The 21,060-nt window shown below is 42.5% G+C and overlaps 1 protein-coding gene across 3 annotated transcripts in view; it reads left to right on the forward strand.

Moving 5' to 3' along the window:
• The window catches only part of cicb (capicua transcriptional repressor b), a 40,689-nt gene that overhangs the window by 12,723 nt on the left and 6,906 nt on the right, over positions 1-21,060 (forward strand). For 2 of the 3 annotated variants that reach the window (XM_039806401.1, XM_039806402.1), the window contains exons 3-14: positions 10,083-10,232; positions 10,392-10,566; positions 11,114-11,225; positions 11,325-11,507; positions 12,369-12,501; positions 12,623-12,801; positions 13,209-13,347; positions 13,666-13,763; positions 13,896-14,913; positions 16,670-16,809; positions 16,969-17,129; positions 19,458-19,648. In XM_039806401.1, the coding sequence (XP_039662335.1) occupies positions 10,083-10,232; positions 10,392-10,566; positions 11,114-11,225; positions 11,325-11,507; positions 12,369-12,501; positions 12,623-12,801; positions 13,209-13,347; positions 13,666-13,763; positions 13,896-14,913; positions 16,670-16,809; positions 16,969-17,129; positions 19,458-19,648 (2,679 nt within the window). The remainder of the gene's footprint in view (positions 1-10,082; positions 10,233-10,391; positions 10,567-11,113; positions 11,226-11,324; positions 11,508-12,368; positions 12,502-12,622; positions 12,802-13,208; positions 13,348-13,665; positions 13,764-13,895; positions 14,914-16,669; positions 16,810-16,968; positions 17,130-19,457; positions 19,649-21,060) is intronic. The other variant, XM_039806403.1, reaches the window with a different exon arrangement.

Raw genomic sequence — 21,060 nt, forward strand, 5'->3', positions numbered from 1 at the left:
AATCATACACTATATAGACAAGACACAATGCCACAGCATGGATTTATAATAGAAAGGAACAGGGAAGTTCGATAGGAATCTGAAGCAAAAGAAAATAATGGGGGAGTGTAGCTGTTCCCTGCTCTAAATCAGTGCTACACAAGACATTAACATTTAAAGCAAACGTGAGGTTTGGAATGTGTGTGTGACATGTATGTAGGCCAGTTTCCATCAACTTGTTTTTGATTTTGTTTTTTAGAGAGAGAGAGAGAGAGAGAAAGAGAGAGAGAGAGAGAAAAAGAGGATTAAATCAGAAAGAGAATGAGGAATGCCTCCAAGAGGATGACAGTGTAGATGAATAAAGACAGACGTAGGAAAAGAGGATTTAACAGCACCTTACAGTACAAATCTTGCAGTTTATTTCTTTAAAAAAAAGTCTGACCACCCGATTAACGGTGTGTGTGTGTGTGTGTGTGTGTGTGTGTGTGTGTGTGTGTGTGTGTGTGTGTGTGTGTGTGTGTGTGTGTGTGTGTGTGTGTGTGTGTGTGCGTGTGTGACTTCCTGACCCTAGCCACTATTATTTCCTAACTCACTACAAACTATTTCCGCTGACTCTTACTGTGTGTATGTTCATGTTTATTAGTGACTCATGTAACGCTATAGTGAAACAAGGTGTGGGCAGCGTTCTTGGCCTCTAATACTCAGGTGGGTTGATTGTAAATGTGTGTGTGTGTGTGTGTGTGTGTGTGTGTGTGTATGTAGGATATATGTTGTATGTTTCAGTGTATTGTGTGGGTGTGTGAAGAATTTATTTCTCAAGCTTCTGTGTGGGAAAATGCTGTACTGTGTGTGTGTGTGTGTGTGTGTGTGTGTGTGTGTGTGTGTGTGTGTGTGTGTGTGTGTGTGTGTGTGTGTGTGTGTGTGTGTGTGTGTGTGTGTGTGTGTGTAAGAACATTATTCATTATAAGCTGAAAAAAGAGCCTACTTCTCAGTTCTGTTATATATGGACATATAGTATCAGTTAGTGTAATTCACTTGACCAGAGCCTTTTGCCCTTGGTGTGTACTTATCACTGTGTGGATGTTCACGTGTGACAGAGAAGTTGACAGGAAAAGGAACGCTGTCATTTTGAGTGTACGGTCCCTCCTCAGATCCCCTTTTTTTTGCAGCTGAAAGGACGCTGAACGCTGAATGAATGAATTGCATCTCTTTATGTGAGTGTGTGCACGCTTGCCTGTGTGCGGGTACATTTTTATTTTGAAGATCTTTAAGCAAGAAGCACATGTGGGTGTTTTCTGTAAAGTTAAAAAGCGTGTGTGAGATTTTGCATATGTCGTAGGAGAGTGTGAAATAACAGGGAAAGTAGGAAACACCGCACGCGTGTGTGTGTGTGTGTGTGTGTGTGTGTGTGTGTGTGTGTGTGTGTGTGTGTAATCACACGTGTGCTATATTTGTGTTTGCAAGTTTGTGTAGGTGTTAGTGTCTTTTTAACAGCTTGTGAAATATGAGCAAAAGGTAAACAGTACATTTTCTTTTAAAGGTTAATTTAATGGTTTCCAAATTATCTCAATTATGTTTGTATCAAAATATATTATAAAAATCTTGGCAATTTTTTCTGGAGTCATAGGGAATTGTTTAACAAAACAAATTACACCTATTCAGGGATAGCTAAAACTCAATACAGTACATCAAGCCTTTTAATTAAACAGAACAATTAGATGAATGAATAAAATGTGCAAACTAAATGTTTGGTATATTCCTGTGGTCAGGTAGGAACTTTGATTTCATCAGGAGTGAATGAAATCACTGTGAAGTAGCTGGCAGTTAATAAAAGGACTATATTTCAGCAAACCAATATAGTTCTAACACTACGTAAGGCGGAGGCATCAGGTTAATACATTTTTTACAATTCAGAGATAAGTAGTCGGTGAGTTCTTCCTCTCTTGTCTATGTCTGTGTGATATACATTATAATCCTGCACATATTCATTTATATTCTGTGTTTTTGTTAATTCACTCAGATATAAGGCATCAATCCTCTGCTCCTCAAGCAGCTCCTCAACTGACGCTGTCACACACTTCTTAGACAAAGCTTGTATGTGTTTTTTTTGTGTTTGTACTTTCCCACCTAAGACACGCTACGTAAGTAAATTAAACATCTTTTCAATTGTCCCCGTAACTTCCTGTATTATCAAAACTATCAAGGGAACAGGCAGAAAAGTGTAAGCGACAAGATGAAGGATGAGACCGTTTTTTTATAGTGTCACATGTGTGTTGCATGCAGTGTGTGTGTATGAGACGGAGTAACCAAGCGTCAATCATTGAGCACCGGATATGATGTGTTAGCGCCAAACGTCTGTTGCCATGGCAACAAAGCAAACATCACAGTGATGTAGCCTGTACATAACACAGAATATTCACAAATAGAAATGGCAGTGTGTGTGTGTGTGTGTGTGTGTGTGTGTGTGTGTGTGTGTGTGTGTGTGTGTGTGTGTGTGTGTGTGTGTGTGTGCGTGCCTGCCTGCGTGCGTTCCTGCGTGTGTGCGTGCGTGCGTGTATGTAGCACGTGTGCTTGTGGCACTTTCCAATGATAGACACAACCAACACGTTATTTGTGGCTCCTCTTTAGTTCGTCTTTGGGTGTTTTAGTCAACAGAAACGAAGCTGGATAATCGGAAGGTTTCCACTAATTATTTAAGCAGCGAGTAAAGTGTTCCAGGTCAAATAGCCTTTATATTTGCAACAGCCATTTCCAGTCCTACTACGGTTTTCTTTTATTTGGAAAATTACAACCTTTATTATAAGCATTCATTTAGATACTATTTTACTTTTGTAGTATTCTTGAGTGGCAACTTCCATCAGTCTAGCTCTGAATTCAGTCAGGAAAGTGTGCATGGTGTCCTTTTTATAAAGAGGACCTAGAGGACTTTGTTGCTGTAAAGGTCTTAAATGAGTGTTGTGTATTTGTTTGCTTGTATCCAAATCCATGTTTTAACAGAAACACCAGCTTTCTTTGAATGACCACGCACTGAAACTGCTCGGCATCTCACATACTGTGCTGCATGAGATGTTTCAAAATGACTCATGTCAATATCCCACAGTTAAAAATGACTGAAAGTAAAATTACAATATAACCTTAGTATATTATTAAATGTGCATAATTCTCTATCTCTGTGTTGCTCACACATGCAGTTTGTGCAACACTGAGAAAACATGTCACACTTACGTAGACATGAATACACTTTTTGCGTGCTGTTATTTTGCACTTGGGTACATATTTTTCTCTGCCCTCTCGCTTTCCCCGGTCTCATTTTATTTATTCTTTCTAAGAAATTGTGACACTTTTACATACAATTTGTTTTAACCCTTTGCTCCATCGCATTGCAGTGTTTTCGCTTCCCCTCCTCTTCACTTTGCTCTCTTCATCCTGGTCTACCCGGATACGGATACCCGGGAATAACATCCCCACTCCCTCCCGCCTCTGCTTTACGTAACTCTTAAAGCCCTGCATATCCTCCCTGGCCATGGCAACAACCACATCTGGATCACACAGCCATCTAGACTGGCACCAAAGCACATATGAAGCCCTCAAGACTTACCACAAAAGTCATATGCAACGATAATCCTGTTTCCTATTGGACAAAGCATACTTTGGGGAGATTCTGAAAATGCATTGATGCAGTGGGACTCCTAAGTCTGAGGTGGCTACAAGACCTTTACTGCATGCCAGTAAAGTTAGACTGATATTCAGATTTGCTTCTTCAATATCTCAGTTGAACCCACTTTCATTGTTCTCAGGAGATCACAGTTTTCATGTGTTCCTCACATCCCAATGTTTGGAATTAGAAGATTTTTTATTTAGCTCAGGAATGTATTTTCTCTCCTTCATCCCACTCTCCTCTCCTCTCCTTGCATCTCTAGCTCCACAGTCTTTGCACTGTTTTTTTGCTGCTGCCCGTCTGTTGGCCATTTATCTGCAGGCTAGTAGTGCCCCCAGATGGCCAAACACATACATTACAAGTTCATTCACACTGGATGGAGGGATCTGGGTCGTCAAACACTGGTCTTAAGTTTGTCTGGCATGTATTTTCCCCAATGCTAATTCACTGTTGGGAAGAGAGACGCAGTGAATCTGCATGTGTAGCCACACAGTGGAAAGTGTGTTTTGTGGGTGATGAGCCTATTCAATTCCCAGTGATTTATCATTTTATTCTTCTCAATACTCAGCAGTACAGTCTTACCTTTGCAACATTGAACGAAATAAGGTAGGTAGGAGTAGAATGCAGTTTTTTTATACTTTAACTGAAGCTAGAACTAAGCCATGATCGAGTCCAGTGTCCTAAAAGTAATCTCCAGTTTGCGTCCCACAAAGCCATCCCTCTGGGTGTCCATAAGCCATGTAAAAAGTAATTTGTTAACTTTATGTTGATGCAAAAGATGGTGATGGTCAGTGGCAGATTGGTGACCACGAGTGGCAGATTGGTGACCACGAGCGACACAGGGTCCTGTGCCCAACATAGCTGTTGCCATGGTAACTGCAAAGGACTGGTGGATTGAGTTATAATTGGACGGAGCAAAATGGTGGGTTGTGGGAGGGAGAGAGACAGCGCACAGGGGTGGAAGATGAATTAAGGGATGAGAGAGATGGGATGGGAGGGTGAGCGAAGGCAGTGCTCCGCCTGCATGGTGCCAGTGTAGGTAAAGAGGAGGAGGAAAAGTTTCTTGTGTGTGGTCACGTGGCGTTTGACTAATGTAATTGGGAGGTAGAGACATGCATACATACGCACATTAAAAGCATGATGTCTGTAAGAGGAGACAGCCACTGAAAGCCGCTGAACACCTACACAGATATTGCACTGCCAGCATGGTAGCAGGCAGAGATAGTAAAGCTCAGCTGAGGGGGAATTTCTCTTCTACTGTTTTTTCATGCCTTCTCTCTCTTACTCTTGTCGGTCTTCACCGCTTATCTCTTTTATATATGACTAAGTCCTTGAATTCTCTCTCATCTCACGTCTACCTCACCTTCTCTGTGCAGCTTTACATGCATGCAGTCAACAGATTTTCTTAATTTACATCTTTTTGTGCTTAATAGCTAATAGCTAAATAGCAAAAAAATCTTGTACAAAATGATCTATAAAGTGACAAAAGTGTGACTTTCACAAATGTTTTTTGCAGTATATTGTACATTGTAGGTGTATTCAAGCCAGGCTAAAGGAAAAACCTGATAACTCTGCTCTGAATAATTGGTCAGATGAAGTTCATTAACAAGGGCTTGTAATGTTTGCCCAGGGTTGTAACCACTGAGCAGCCACAGTAATCTCTCATCTCCACTGTGCCCTCTTTCACCCTCTTTTTTTCCTTTCACTCACACAGTCAAGCTGTCCAACTCCCTCTGCTTAGCACATTGTGTTCACTGGGTTGACTTGTTAAAAGCTTGGTGCAGTTGATAAGCCTTAATCTCTTATTCTCTGTATCCGTTTGTCTCTTCTAATGCCTATTAGTTTAGCCCTGTCTGGAAACCCCCAGTCTTAAAAGAAGTACAGACGGGCTCCCCATATTTTTACGTGACGCAAGATGCTTTACTGATGCTAATGGCCTGACAAGACACAGCAGAAGGAGCCTAGGTACACTGTAAATGTGCTCCTTTTTGTTTAAGATGTTAGAATATTACTTATCTTGTCATGTACGGTACGTATAGTAGCACGTTTAACTTAGATTTCTCAGTGTTTTTTTTTTTTTTATTAGAGAAGTAAAACCCAGGACTGAGAGGGTTAACTTTTTTACTACTGAGGAATGCAGCTTCAAGTGGCTCTCACAAACGTATTGGTCAGTTACTGAGCCCCTGATGGGCTGTCTGACTAGTAGTGGTAATTAAGTTCCTCCCAGTTTTTAGTTTATCTTATGGATAGATGAGCTAAGCTACCGGTAAGCATGGCTTCTTGACTCATACAGCATGATGGAAAACTATATCATGCATACAAGTCTACTTCCTTTCTGCCATAGCTGTGTTATATCTAAATAATATAGGTATCTTTAAATGATTTCCCTTTGTCTCCCTTTGCCTCTCCCATCTCTGGCCCCCCACGCCCTTCCTCCTTTTAAGAGAAGTTCTGTTTTCACAAGTTGTTTTCTCTCCACCCACCCACCCTCCTCCTCCATGTCTCCCTCCCTGCCTCTTCTGCTGAAAATGACTCCAGTCTATTTTTACCCTCTGGTCCTCTCCACCCATTTTCCCTTTCTATCTAACCACCCCTACTCTCCTGTTTTCAATTCTCTTCTTCTCTTTCTTTCTCCCTCTGTCCCGTTGATTGTTGCATCAGAACATTTAAAATTATGTCTGGAGGAGGCTCATTTGCATGATGGAGAGATGGAAAAAATGTTTGGGGATTTAAAAGGGCTTTTTATGGTGGAAAGTTACAAATAATCACTTGCCTCTCACTGCTAGCTGCATTCCTAAAAGCAAAGTAGTATTACCAGAGAAAGGGTTTATAATCCATCTCAAAAGTGAATTTTGCTGATTTATAATACAGTCAGCATTTATGTTTACATGGAACAACTTTAGAAAAAAAGTAGCGCACCGAATGACCCTGCATACTCATATAGGTGTAATGGGCGTGGATGTGCATGGTCATCTTAACCTCCCCAGAACCCTCATCAGCATCCACCCCCGTGCAGATTGCATAAAAAGACCAAAAGCAGCGTGGAAAGTAGATAGCTCACCAGCGCCTTCCTGCAACGGATGGTCTTTATGGGTATTGATGCAATAATAGAGCGCTTGTAAAAGGGAGGGATCGTGTCTAACTTCTGTTAGGCCATTGGTTGGCCTACATCTTGAATGTCGTCTTTTGATTGGTGGTTTCACGCATCCGTCAAGGTTTACTACGTCTCCACTTGCACCAATGACATGACCGTGGGGTGGGCTTACTGAAAGAAACATAAAAATACAAATTTTTGATTAATCACTTGAACGCCAGCAAGTGTTTCTATATAGACACAATAAAACTATATGATGTTTATTTATTTATTGCTGTATATTTAAGATAAGTGCAGTTAATGTGGCTAGAGGAGCAGTTGGTCATAAAGCCAAGTGAAATTTGCATATGACTGGCATTCCAGTGCACACTCCGACCAATCAGGGTTCGCGGCGGGCAGATGACAGGTGGCTGCATTGGCCAATAAACAATTGGAATACGCCGAGGAGGGCGGGACAAGGCTGGGCGAGGTTGACAGGACGGGAAGAGGAGGGGGCGAGTGCAGGGAGGGGGGTAACAAGCAGCCTAGCTTACAACAAGAGGAAGAGGGAGGGAAAGAGAAAGAAAGGACCAAGGCTTGCGCGCGCGAGAGAGAGAGAGAGAAAGAGAGGGAGGGAAACGAGACAAAAATAAGGGAGTAAACTCGGGCTGGGAGCTGTGGAGATGAAATACAAGGACTTTTCTGGACCAAAACAACACTCGTGACATCAAGTATTAACTGAACTGGACGATGTGCGCACCGATGTCGTCCCTACGAAGTGGCTAGCTAACCTGCTGCAGACGGACGGATCTCACCAAAGGCTTTAACCTAACGTTGCTGTATAGCCCCCCCGTCGGGTTCAGGTCCAGTATTCGGGCATCTTCTACCAGCCACTCGTTTGCTGCTTTGTGGAGGAAAATAACTGCGATTCATCCCCATTTTTTGTCCTCGCCGACTGGAGTCAGGAGTCCTCACCGTGGTCGCTTTTATCGCTGTGTTGTAGACTCATCAGTTGCTAGCTAACGTCAGGTCTGTGGCCAGATTGGCCAGGTAGGATATGGGCTGGTCGATTAGAGACTACAAAGTGACCAGTTAAGAGCTTGGAGTAGAGACGATAGTGTTTGGTAGCTTTCTTGATAATCAAACTGATGGATAGTGGGCTTGTAAGCACTGGGTGATGGATGAATGCACCAGATTTACAGTCAACGAAATCTGCTAATGCCCAGTAAACAAGGATAACCCGAAGTTGGTCGCTATCGTTTTATAGTCGATTTCGGATATTGGCAGGCGTTAACTGAACTGTCAGGTTAAAACAGGTGCATAGTACAATTCTGAGAGCAGGTTATAGGAAAAACAAGTTAGTTAGTATTTGGTGTAATGCACTTGTCAGACAGTGCTCGCAGGATTATTTTGGCAGCCAGTACCTGTTAATACGCATTCGTAGTTGAGACATGAGAACAATTGCGTTTCTTTTGCCTCTGTCTGTGCGGCGTGTGCACGACCAGGGGCGTTCCCGAGAGGTTGGTCCAATTTGGAGCGGTGCGCTTGAGGCTCCGGTTGTTACGAGAGGCAGCTAAATTGGCGTCTCTGTTGGTTTATCATATGAATCAGAAAGTATTGAAGGGGAGTAAGTAAACAATGGCCACTTGGACAACAAGCAGTTTCTTTCGCAGCTCTTCCAAGTTAGGCTAATCACCTTAGCTTTGATCGCCCCAATTTGCTTGTTGCAGTGTAGTTTTGCCTGATCGAAACCCTCTTACAGCAGCCCTTTAGCGGTTTCAGTCGGGGGCTTTGCTTCTTAATAGCTGCCAAGCCCATCTGTATGCAGCTGTATTGTAGCGCAGAGCAAGGCTTGACATGGCCCAGAAAGACTGCGTAGTTTCCGGGCGGATGTTAAAATCCAGGCCGTGGATGGGCTAGAGGCCTTGATAACCCCTTCGAGACCAAGCTTGTGGAGTAATGTAAACAAACAGTGAGAGAGGGCATCGGGGGTAATTAGACCAAAGGGAGGAGGATCTTGCCTTCGATCACACTCGTTTCAGTGGATCGTCAATACACTGTTGCATTCTTACAAATGTAACTTAAGTATTGTATCGTTTATAGTACATTTTGTCCACTGATGTTTAAGTGTTACACGTGCGTTATTATATTGCGGCATTATGCGATACGGAGAGATGGACTCTACTTGACAGACACATTTCATTTTTACTCTCATTGGAACTAAAACGGTATCCCTCTCCAGGCCAAATCTTAAAATCCCCTTGATGCAGGTTGATGATGCTGTAATTGTTGTGAGTGATGACCGCAACCTGTAGGGATGAAACGGATACAGACACATTTGAGCACCTGTGGTCATCTGTGAGCTTCCCAGCAATATCAGCTCGAGATTTGGGATTTAAGATGTTTCTTTACCTGGATTTATGTTTGTTGTAGAAGAGCGATTTTAAAAGAACATATTATTTTTGCTGCGAGAAACATCAAGGATTTCATTCAACAATGTTCTCATCAGAGAATCCTCAGTATCTCCGCCAAGGATTAAGCATGTTTGGTTAGTCCATGTCACTTACCTTACTGTTTATATAGTATCCTTTATGCCAGATCTGTTCCATACAGCAACATTTCATTATTGTTTACTTGTAGCATAATGCAACAAAAGTGTTAATTATTAATATTGAACAGAACCTATTTTAGAAGGCGACAGATACATTCAGATTTTGTTCCTTTAAACTTTTTGGGAGAATCATCCTCAATAAAAGATTTTTTTTTCCCAAAGATGGAAATAAGGATAATATTTTACAGTCCTCCTACAGCCTCTTGCTTATTTATGGGGGTTCAGAGTGTACCAGCTTGTTATCCATCCAGCCTGTTATTTAGAACAGAGAGTCCTTTTGTACATCTGCTGTTGTTGGAGTGATTTAACCAGTTAAGTGGCTGGAGGTGGGCTACTGTGGCAGTACTGATATTCTCTGTAGTTCTCAAAGTACTGCTAATTGTTGTATTCTGCCAGGTAGTTAATTGTAATCACCTAGTATCCCAGATACTAACCAGTCGCTTACTAGATGGCTAAAATAAAAGCCAGTAGTGCTGTGCATCCAAAGGAGCTGCTGTCAAAGCAGTGAGCTTTAGTCTTACCCTGATTTTTAGTGAATTTATTTGTGGTTTGTGTCTCATTGCAAACACATTTTAAGAAATGATTAGAGTTTGTGATTGGAGTAGTAATGCATTTCTGGTGGGAGTGTTACACTGCGGGCCCTCAGCATGTAAATCTGAATGTAAGAAGGCCTGGTTCTTTTGAAAGGAGGGAAGCATTTTATAAAGCTCTTGACATCAGATGGTGTTCGTTGTAATGAACAATGCTGTTTTCCTCTGCAGTGTGGACCAATGTAGAGCCCCGGTCAGTTCCAGTCTTCCCCTGGCATTCATTGGTCCCTTTCCTGGCACCCACCCAATCAGATGCTTCTTCTCAGCCAGGAGAGGGCCAGCACCCAGTCAACCATCCCCAAGCAGCCAGTCTGAAGACAGGTACTACTGAATACATTTATTTTTTGACCTAATGACTGTGGAACATGTGTTATCACCAGTTTCATGTAATTTTCCTTGGGTTTCAATACTGTTTGTATCCCATATATTGTTTACTTTGCCCTGAACAAGTTTGTATCTTTTTTTTTTGTTCTTCCTCAGAGTGTCATGGGGTTGCAGCACAGTCACAGGAGCCTGCCGAGGCACCTCCCATTGTAGAGAGAGGTCCTCCGTCCCGGCCTCCCCCCTCTTCTGATGAGCCGCCTCCAGAGAAGGAGAAAGGAGATGCAGAGAGGGAGAGGCCTGACAGCGAGACAGAGAGTGACGTGGATGACCCGTAAGTGCAGGTTTTTTTAATAGGGATTTTATGTGCAAAGCTTTAAGGTTACATGAACACATAAAGTTAAACACTGCACATATACTTCTGTCAGTGTCTGTATATAAAAGTGGTTATGTATTTGTCCGAGTCAGCCTTCACAGTAATTTTCTCAGTGGTACTGTGTACCCACACATACAGTATGGGAGTGTGATATTTTCTGTATCCTCGTGCTAATTTGGGCAGAAGAGCTCAATACCAGAACAAAGCAGATGGGAACAAAAGCATTCCATCTCTGGGCTCTATCACTATATGAAAGGCAGTGGCCAGGCTGTCAGCCATTGAAATGGTTGAGCTATCTGCTGAATCTGCTGATGTATCTCATGGTAGATGAACTACTTGTGTTCTGTGTCTACATCTGATAGACTTACAGTTTTAAGATAAATAATACTAGTTACAAAGTAGAACATTAAGTAAGTATTAAGTGTAAGCTTGCATGTGTGTATTGTCCCCAATGAAAATATCTAATAAAGATTACAAACAGAGGGTGGTTTTTGTCTCCTTTCAGTTTCCTCCCAGGAGTTGTGCCAGAGCAGCCCCTCTCTATATCACCAGTAAAGAGACGCACTCAGTCCCTCAGTGCGCTGCCCAAAGATGGAGATAAGAGCAGCCCTGGAAAGGTAGTCTTTTCACTGCTCCCATCGTCAATATCAAAATTCTCAATGTTCTTTTTACTGAAATATGTAATATCTCTCTATCTTTCTTGCTCACTCTTTCAGAGGGAGAAGGACCACATCCGGCGACCAATGAATGCATTTATGATTTTTAGTAAGCGCCATCGTGCATTGGTGCACCAGCGGCACCCAAACCAGGACAACAGGACGGTCAGCAAGATTCTTGGAGAGTGGTGGTATGCTCTGGGACCTAAGGAGAAACAAAAGTACCATGATTTGGCCTTCCAGGTACACCGGTGCATTTACAGACAAAAAAAACACACAAACTTTAAGATTATACAAATTAAAGTGCCCATATTATGAAAAAAACACTTTTTCTGGGATTCTGGTTATTTTGTGTCTCTGGTGCATCCACACACATGCAAACTTTGAAAAAAATCCATCCATGCTGTTCTGAGTGAGATACGGTTTCTGAATGTGTCCTGCCTTCAGTGTCCTGGTGAGCTGTTCAAAATCGGCCCGGATTGTGACGTCACAATCCGAAACGAGCTGGCTAACCACAACCATTAGCTCGTAGCGTTAGCATGCTAATGCTAACGCTAGCATGCTAACGCTAGCATGCTAATGCTAACGCTAGCATGCTACCTTGTTCTCAATAGCAAAGCACTGCTACAACACACACAAGTTCACCATAATCTACAAAAGAACTACTTACATGTGCGCTCTCATTTAGAAGTCTCCCAGCTAATCCTGCCTTGTGTACCGAAGTTGGAGAAACAGGCTTTCTTTTACTCTCTAGAGTTAGCTAGCTGACATGCTCTACATCTGAGCTACTGCGCATGTGCGAGTGCAATCAAAGATAGTACAGAAGAAGAAAAGAGGTCTCACTCTGTAGCTAAAACAGAGACCAGGTGAAAAGAGGATCTGCAGCAGTGAGAGAGAGCTGTGCAGTACAACAAAAATATCGTGTTTTTTGAAAATTAAACCATGTAAACCTATTCTGGTACAACCTTAAAATACAGTTATGAACCTGAAAATGAGCATAATATGGGCACTTTAATGCTTCTGTGCTAACCTACAGTACATAAACTATATTTTTGTATTGTTTTTCACTAACTCCCTCCTTCTTATCCCTCTTCCTGTTCCCAGGTGAAAGAGGCCCACTTTAAGGCCCACCCAGACTGGAAGTGGTGCAACAAAGACAGGAAGAAGTCCAGCTCTGAGGGCCGTGGGGTACCAGGGGGCAAAGACATCAGAGAGAGGAGCATGTCTGAGTCCACAGGTTGGTTTCACTCAGCACTCAGAATATAAAACATACACATGTATATATTCCTAGCATGTCGTTAAAAGTATTCTTATACTTTTCAGTCTTTTTTAACAGTTTTCTTTTTGCCCCCTGATAGAGCCACATTCTGTGGAGCTGAAGGGGGTCGGTCCAGGACTGGTGGGCGTATCTGAAAGAAGCACAGGAAAAGGTAATGTGGGCCAGCTTACCCGTCCCCGAGCCTTCTCTCAAAGTGCCATGCACAGCCTGGAGCGGAGTGATAGAGGCAATACACAGGCCCTGGCAGAACTGGCCCAGGTAAGAGAGGAGCACAGCTCATAGACCTGAAAAGTTGATATTGTAATATGTAACTTTGCACATATATATAAATTGGAGACCATTATCACTGCATGAGCCATAAACAGTGTTCTACTGCTGTTTTTGTAAACATGACTTGAATAAAGCTAGTTTTTTTTTTCTCTCAATTGAGTCACTTTAACAGATAGTTTTCTCTAACAGAATTGCTCTTTAACATTGTGGCAATGCAATACGAGGATTTTTCTATGATAAAAGGGCATCTTTCACACTTTCACTATTTAATGCACATAAAATACACAGAAGACTGATTGACACATCTGGAATATACTAATTATTAAACATTAAGAAGAAATCACTTGTTTTAAAACCATCTCTGCTTCAGGGTCACTTACTTTTTTTTCTCCCAGATGTGTGGGGACAGTGGCAGTCAGTTTTCGAGTCATGCCCCACCCCTGTCAAAGTCCCAGAGGGGGGTCAGCGAGGACATGACCAGTGACGAGGAGCGCATGGTCATCTGTGAGGAGGAGGGAGATGACGATGTCATTGGTGAGAAATCAGACCTACTCTGCTCATAAAACCGAATGTTAGAATAGATTTAAGTGTTAGTACACTGCTTCCTGTGTTACTGACCCACTTGGTACATTTCCGACAACTGCATGTGGATTTGTTATTCAATGGTACAATAAGATTATATATAGCTCATGATGTTGCTAAATTGTGTCCAGTTTTTGACCACTTCCATGTTTTGATTTTAAAGACCTGATGGCATTGAGAGCTGACTCAGACACTAAGCACAGTTGATTGGATTATAAATGGCAAGGATTGTCAAGTGTGTAGCTGTAGTGTATTTTTTCTTTTCCACAGAGGACCCTTATCCTAGCAGTTCCATAGACCTCAAGTGTAAGGAGCGGGTGACTGACAGCGATAGTGAGAACGGTTCTGGAGACGAAAGTGATCGGAAGGTAACCGTCTTGAACAATCATTTTTCTCCTGTTACTGAGATTTTCAGTGTATCTTGTCATTTTAAAGTATTTGCCCTAAATTACTCTATATCCATGTTACCTCAAGATAATTGTCTCTATCTTTCTTTTCAGAGAGTTTTTGCTCCAGTCATTTGCTCCTCTGCATTATCATCTTCCTCACACCATACCCCTCATGGTAGGAGTGTCTCACTGTCCTCTTACCCCAGCAGCAAGTGTTATGATGAGGGGAGATCAGGAGGGGGAGGGTTTTCAGATCACAGGAGGAAGGATAGAGGAGAGGGAGAGGGAGAGGGTAAGGACACATTTGGGGGAGAGGGGGGAGGAGAAGTGCAAGCCACATCACTCTCCCTCCCTTCTGGCCATTCAGTCATCTCCACTTCTCCAGGTGGAGGGCATCCTTCCTCATCAGTAGGTTCACTGGGGGGGAACCCACTCCTGGGCATTGGCGCTGTAAGGGTGGCTTCTACGGTGGTGACCAATGTAATGCGTCCTGTTATCAGCACACCACTCCCCATCGCCAGCAAACCCAGAGATGGAGGCACATCATCTAGCCCGCATCCGCCAGAGAGGAAGTCCTTGACTCCCCATCAGCAGCCACAATTTCTGATTGGCTCAGGATCAGGAAGCGGGGTCCAAGCTCCAGGTGGTGGGTACTACTCTTCATCATCACCTAATCCTTTAGGTGCAGGCGTGGGCCCTGGTGGTGTAGTGACTAATTTGGTGTTAGGAGGAACTCTGTCTGCTCAACCTGCTGTACAGCTCATCACCCCTTCCCACCACCCTCAGCCCTGCCAGCAGCAGGCCTTTTCCTCCTCCGCTGTTTCAGTACCGCATAGCCAAACCAACGGGCCACTGCCTCTGTCCCTGCTTCATCCCCAGTTCCTTCCTGCCTCTTCCCTAGCATCCCCTGGGGGTAAGGCCATCACACAAGTTCAGTACATCCTGCCCACCCTACCTGCTAATCCCAAGAGTCCACCTCAGCAGCTCAGCCAGCCAACCAGTATCTTCAACTTGCCCACAGCTCCACCCACACACATGTCCCTGGCCAATGGAAAGCAGCAGGGGACAAGTTCACTGACAGGCTATACGTCCAGCTCAGCAGTGGGGGTGGTTAGCCCCGGAGCTAGAGGTGAGTTTTAAAACTGCAGTCATCTCAGTAATTAAGTAGAGTCATGGCAAGGTGCATATACAGTGCCTTGCGAAAGTATTCGGCCCCCCTTGAACGTTTCGACCTTTTGCCACATTTCAGGCCTCAAACATAAAGATATAAAACTGTAATTTTTTGTGAAGAATCAACAACAAGTGGGTCCCAATTATGAAGTGGAACGAAATTCATTGGCTATTTCAAACTTTTTTAACAAATAAAAACTGAAAAAGTGGGCGTGCAAAATTATTCCAGCCCCTTTACTTTCAGTGCAGCAAACTCTCTCCAGAAGTTCAGTGAGGATCTCTGAATGATCCAATGTTGACCTAAATGACTTATGATGATAAATAGAATCCAGCTGTGTGTAATCAAGTCTCCGTTATAAATGCACCTGCTCTGTGATAGTCTCAGAGGTCCGTGTAAAGCGCAGAGAGCATCATGAAGAACAAGGAACACACCAGGCAAGTCCGAGATACTGTTGTGGAGAAGTTTAAAGCCGGTTGGATACAAAAAGATTTCCCAAGCTTTAAACATCCCAAGGAGCACTGTTAAAGCGATAATATTGAAATGGAAGGAGTATCAGACCACTACAAATCTACGAAGACCCGGCCGTCCCTCTAAACTTTCAGCTCATACAATGAGAAGACTGATCAGAGATGCAGCCAAGAGGCCCATGATCACTCTGGATGAACTGCAGAGATCTACAGCTGGAGGCGGGAGACTCTGTCCATAGGACAACAATCAGTCATATACTGCACAAATCTGGCCTTTATGGAAGAGTGGCAAGAAGAAAGCCATTTCTTAAAGATATCCATAAAAGGTGTCGTTTAAAGTTTGCCAAAAGCCACCTGGGAGACACACCAAACATGTGGAAGAAGGTGCTGTGGTCAGATGAAACCAAAATCGAACTTTTTGGCAACAATGCAAAACGTTATGTTTGGCGTAAAAGGCAACACAGCTCATCACCCTGAACACACCATCCCCACTGTCAAACATGGTGGTGGCAGCATCATGGTTTGGGCCTGCTTTTCTTCAGCAGGGACAGGGAAGATGGTTAAAATTGATGGGAAGATGGATGGAGCCAAATACAGGACCATTCTGGAAGAAAACCTGATGGAGTCTGCAAAAGACCTGAGACTGGGATGGAGATTTGTCTTCCAACAAGACAATGATCCAAAACATAAAGCAAAATCTACAATGGAATGGTTCACAAATAAACATATCCAGGTGTTAGAATGGCCAAGTCAAAGTCCAGACCTGAATCCAATCGAGAATCTGTGGAAAGAACTGAAAACTGCTGTTCACAAACGCTCTCCATCCAAACTCACTGAGCTCGAGCTGTTTTGCAAGGAGGAATGGGCAAAAATGTCAGTCTCTCGATGTGCAAAACTGATAGAGACATACCCCAAGCGACTTACAGCTGTAATCGCACGAAAGGTGGCGCTACAAAGTATTAACTTAAGGGGGCTGAATAATTTTTGCACGCCCAATATTTCATTTTTTATTTGTTTAAAAGGTTTGAAATATCCAATAAATTTCGTTCCACTTCATGATTGTGTCCCACTTGTTGTTGATTCTTCACAAAAATTACAGTTTTATATCTTTATGTTTGAGGCCTGAAATGTGGCAAAAGGTCGAAAAGTTCAAGGGGGCCGAATACTTTCGCAAGGCACTGTAGCATATTATTCATTGGCTACTCCTAATACAAAGCCCATTCTCCCTTTCTTTTTCTGTGCCTCAGTGCAAACACAGTCTCCAGTGCTCCAGGGCAAAATGCTTGTTCCCATGGCAACAGTACGGACAGCACCAGCCCCTGCCCAGCAGTTTCCCATTGTGGCTCCACCTCTTCCGGTCCAGAACGGTACTCAGACAGGAAGCAAGGTCAGTAAGCACTTCACTGGAGACACTGAAATGAGAACTTTGTAAATTGTGTCAATTTTTTTCAGTAACAAATCATAAACTCACCACATACATTGCCCCCCATTTACACATTTGTATTTATCATATTCCTTACTTTATGACTTTCTTTTTGCATGCCAGATCATCCAGATAGCTCCCATGCCTGTGGTCCAGTCCCAGCTGCCTCAAGGTGGAGCAGTCCACCCTGCCAGCCCCTTCCCTGTAACAGTTGGCACAGCTGCTGTGGTGGCTCCAGGATCAGCCCCCTCCCAGGCTGTACTCCTGCCACCAGCTCCTACCAGGTAGAAAATAACAAACTACGATGAAAGAATGAATATGGATCCTATACCTCTTTGTGCTTTTCGTTCCACACCAGGGCAAGCTATACACATACCATAACAGGAATACTATGTCAAACAACTGTTTCAATAACTCCAGGCTTATAGTTTGTACTAAAGTGGTAAACGTCACCACTTAGGTGCACCAGAATAAACAAAACTAAGAGTGCATATTAGTTTTCAGCCCCAACAGTTATTCTAAACTGACTGTAAAATGCTTTTCTGTAATTGCCTGCCAAGCACCCTTTTTATTTTCATAAGACTAAATCCACCCACCTGGCACTGAAAGAAGTCTATATAAAGGCTCTTTCAGACATGCACTTCACCTTGTAAATGTATCACTTAAGCATGTGGCTATCATGTTTGCATAAGTATTTAGAGTTTATCGGAACACAAAATGTTATGATCTAAACGCCTGACTTGCTACTGCCTTAAGATAGCTGTGTAATCAATTTTAAGCATCAGCCCAATTATCATTTCTAATGCGCAAGGAAATTAAATCTGTTTAATATACCCTTTTATGAACAAAATACTGTACACGAGCCAATTTTAAGATCGGAAGAGAGGTTCTCTTCTCATTTCAGGGAATAATTTTTTTTATACTGAAGTTATTTTCTATTCCATTGCAAAACGACAAAGCAAAAAAATGTCTCAAAGTCCCATTGGTCAGATTACCAGCCTGTTTGCCCTAAACGGTTTCTTTCCTTCCAGCTGCCTAAATGATGAAAATCCAGCAAAATGCTTTACCTACAAGTTTAACAACATATGAGCAAAATGAGAAATTAGATCAGAGCCCAAACTGAACTTAAATATGTTATCTATTTTCCTTTCTACAAACTTAACTAGAACAGGGTGGGTGCTGTCGGCATGTGTTATGTGCGTTATTTTGTCTATTAAAGCGCTGTATCTCTCTCTACGTAACACTCGCTCTATTATGGAGAGATCTGTGTTTGAAAGCCCAAAAGCTTTTTCTTTAACAAATAGATGAACCTAACAATGTTACAGATCAAATGTCTAAAAGGGGCTATAAACAAATTATGTGCCAGTAAAGCTTGACTCAGCTCTGGCGAACAGGCACCCATTTATGAACATATGCCCGGCCTCACTTACCCTGGGCTAATCTCAGTAGTGGCTCCATTATTCCTTGAAAGGATTTACATAGAGTAGAGCTACAGAAAAAATGTGGATGAGGCGTACTGTTTGCATGTCCTGTGTACATGCTTAGAATAAATATTTAAAAAAAAGGAGTTCCAACACATGGGCAAACATTTGAAAAGATGGACCAGCTTTGACCATTACTGCTTTAGTGCTGTGCTTTCTTTTTTCAGAATATACTACTTTTGTAGTTATTAAATGGGAGACAGCAAGCCATTAATGGGACTTGCAGTGATTCTGAAAAAAAAACTAAAAAACCCTCCATAAAACAAGTAAACATCACTTAACCAAAGATAAATCCCTTGGAATAATCTTGGACTTGGAAATTGGGTGACCATTGCACAGAAATTGTGTACTTAACCCAAAAATAGAAAGCAATCAAAATGAGTGTTTACATGACAATTTTCAACCGCTGGACAGCTGATCAAAGGTGTATTCAACAATGTTATTGCGGTTATTAGTGGGATAAAAAGCTCCATATAAACACAGATAATCATCTAATGAAGCCTTTCCATATTACTGTTGGTGTTCTTTAAGTTACTTTAAATCTTTTTCTAATCTCTTGTAGTTTATTGATTTAATTAACTACAGTTACATTATACTGTAGTACTTGATAAATTATACTTTATATAAAGAAGTTGAATTGTTTGTTATGGCAGGGATGTCCAGATTTCTCAAAGAATAGCGAGCAGACAATACGAGAAACAAAAACTCCAGCAGGAGTGCAACTGTAGCAGTGCAGCTCTATTCTGGATGTGTTAGTCATGCTGCTGGTGGCCCAAGTTGCCTCTGCCACCCCCACACTACCTCTCAGCTCCTAACACACACACACACACACTCACACACACACACACACACACTACACAACACACATATAGCACTAGTCATCGAGTGCTGCTCACTGTGATGTACACTCACCCAGTGACCCTCACTGCAGCACTTATTTTTTGTCTTCCTCTTTCCTTGTAATCATGCCTCTGTTCCTCTTATTCCTCCTCTGGCTCTTTATTGTACCATAACACCTTCTGTCACCTTTCTTGAGATTTTCATCTTCACTCTCCTGTGCCGTCTTCATTTTTATTCCTCCTATTTCTCTCCTCTAATCCCCTCTTCCTTTTTCTGTACCTCCTCGTCCAGGATCACCTATGTCCAGTCCACTCCAGGGGTCCCATCCACTCTGCCTCTGGTCTCCACGACAACAGGTGCTTCCGCCACCCAGCAAGCCCTGCCGGTGACTGGATCTGCATATGTTCCATCGCCCCTGGCAACACTTGGGTTCACAGCCATCGCACCCCCTGGACAGACGCTAGTTCAGCCACTGATTGCGGGTCAGTGTTGTGGAGAGCTCATTGGTTCTGTTCTTTTATAAGTATTGTGTGAAATGAGCTATATGAACTACAACAGCAGTAGGAAAATGTTGCGGTAGGCCCCTTGGACAAATGTTAAAGTTTTCCATTTCATAGCTTATATTAAAACTTTTACATGTTCTTCTTATAACTGTACTGTGGACAACAATGTAAATGCAAGGCTCATTTAAAGCTCAATAAATATAACCTAATAACATCAAATACTGCGCCAACACAAAGAGAGGCATCCACACCACAGATACCATAGCAGTGCAGTGTTTCCCACAGATTAGAAAGCAATTTGTGGCAGGGGGGGGGGGGGCGTCGTCACCCCGTATACTTATTTTCGTAACAATCAGGTATCAAAAACTGAGGAGGACACGCTGTTGGATGTTGTCCTCCTATCCTACTTCAATGCTTAACAAATCTAGCTCTTTCCCGTGTTTCCTTTAGGATTTTTTTTAGCAGTGGGGGCAGGTCCAAACACCCCCCCCCACCATGAAACGGAACGGACACTTCGCTGCAACACAAACAAATATATTTATCACCTCTATTCACACACACAATGAGGCATATTTTCAGTTGTGATTGACCTGTATTTTTTGAGTTACTATATAGGCCAACTTTGATCTTGACATATAGGCTAAGCGTTCTGTAGCAAATAACAATAAACCCACTATTAATTACATTATCTTAATGCAAAAAATACAAAATACAAAATACAAACGTGAGCAAGGGCGTTGAGCCATCGCTATTATATTGAATCAACAGCCACGTGCAATTTAGCTCGCAGGTGAAGAATACGAACAACGAAAATCACCAGTTAACTTAATTTAAATTTGCAAGACCAGGCTTAAATGAACTGACAACATAAATTATACCACTAACAGTTCTCAAGGATGTACACACACAATCTCAACTGGCTTATCATCCGGACTAGGGCTGCTCCCTCTTGGTCGATTAGTCGACTAATCGGTCGTTTTGGTCTTAAGTCAACTTAGATTTCTTTAGTCGATTAGTCATGTTTTATGCTTTTTTCATGCTGAATGACTTATTTCCAAGAAACGTACGAGCACATCTCGGGTAAACACAAGAATTAAAGTGGTGCTTTTGCATGACTCTTTGCAGAGAAACTCAGATTTACAGATCTGTCGATTAAATCAACTAATCGATTAGTCGATACAATTGAATGAGTGTTCGTCGACTGAGAATTTCTTGCACAGCCCTAATCCGGACAGCGTCTCTTTTTTCCTTTCTCCCTTTTTCTGCCAAGTGACCGCGCTGTTCTCCGACATGCACTCTAAGAATGTAGCCCTATTTCTGATAGCGTGGGGGGCAGAAATGTTGCCGTGGGGGGCTGCTACGGTCAAATCAACATAGAGGAAACACTGCTT

This window comes from Perca fluviatilis, chromosome 7, assembly GCF_010015445.1.
Source record: "Perca fluviatilis chromosome 7, GENO_Pfluv_1.0, whole genome shotgun sequence".
NCBI classification, from domain to species: Eukaryota; Metazoa; Chordata; class Actinopteri; order Perciformes; family Percidae; genus Perca; species Perca fluviatilis.